At 68.6% G+C, this 497-nt stretch overlaps 1 protein-coding gene across 1 annotated transcript in view; it reads left to right on the forward strand.

Annotated features, from left to right (window-relative positions):
• The window catches only part of RNF123 (ring finger protein 123), a 42,800-nt gene that overhangs the window by 6,692 nt on the left and 35,611 nt on the right, over positions 1-497 (forward strand). The window contains exons 6-7 of the mRNA XM_015568281.1: positions 171-225; positions 315-448. Of these exons, the coding sequence (XP_015423767.1) occupies positions 171-225; positions 315-448 (189 nt within the window). The remainder of the gene's footprint in view (positions 1-170; positions 226-314; positions 449-497) is intronic.

Genomic DNA, 497 nt, shown 5'->3' on the forward strand with positions numbered 1-497 from the left:
TGCGTGCTCCTGCTGGGGACACACAGGCCTAGCCCCCCTCCCCAGTCAGGCGCAGGGCAGTGTGGGCACAGAGGCCCTCGGCCCGCACCACGAGGCGGGCGGCGCAGGGACGGGCGCTCTCCCTGGGGAAGCACCGTGTGCCCGGAGGAGCTCACCCCTGCTCTCCCCAGGTGATTGGCCACAGCAACTTCGGCACCATCCGCTCGACCACCTGCGTGTACAAAGGTGCGGCCGTGCTGGCGGTGGGGAGGTCGGGGGCCCGGGCACGAGGTGGGGCAGTGTCTGCCTGCTGGGCCTGACTTGGCTTTTTCCAGGGAAATGGGTGTACGAGGTGCTCATCTCCTCCCAGGGGCTCATGCAGATCGGCTGGTGCACCATCAACTGCCGCTTCAATCAGGAGGTACGTGCGGGCCCCCAGGGAGCTCCTCTCCCCAGATCCTCCCCGACTGCCCGCCCAGCCCTCGCTGCCCTGGAGCACCGCCACCTTCTCTAGACAC

The sequence above is a fragment of the Myotis davidii genome, unplaced genomic scaffold (assembly GCF_000327345.1).
Source record: "Myotis davidii unplaced genomic scaffold, ASM32734v1 scaffold663, whole genome shotgun sequence".
NCBI classification, from domain to species: domain Eukaryota; kingdom Metazoa; phylum Chordata; class Mammalia; order Chiroptera; family Vespertilionidae; genus Myotis; species Myotis davidii.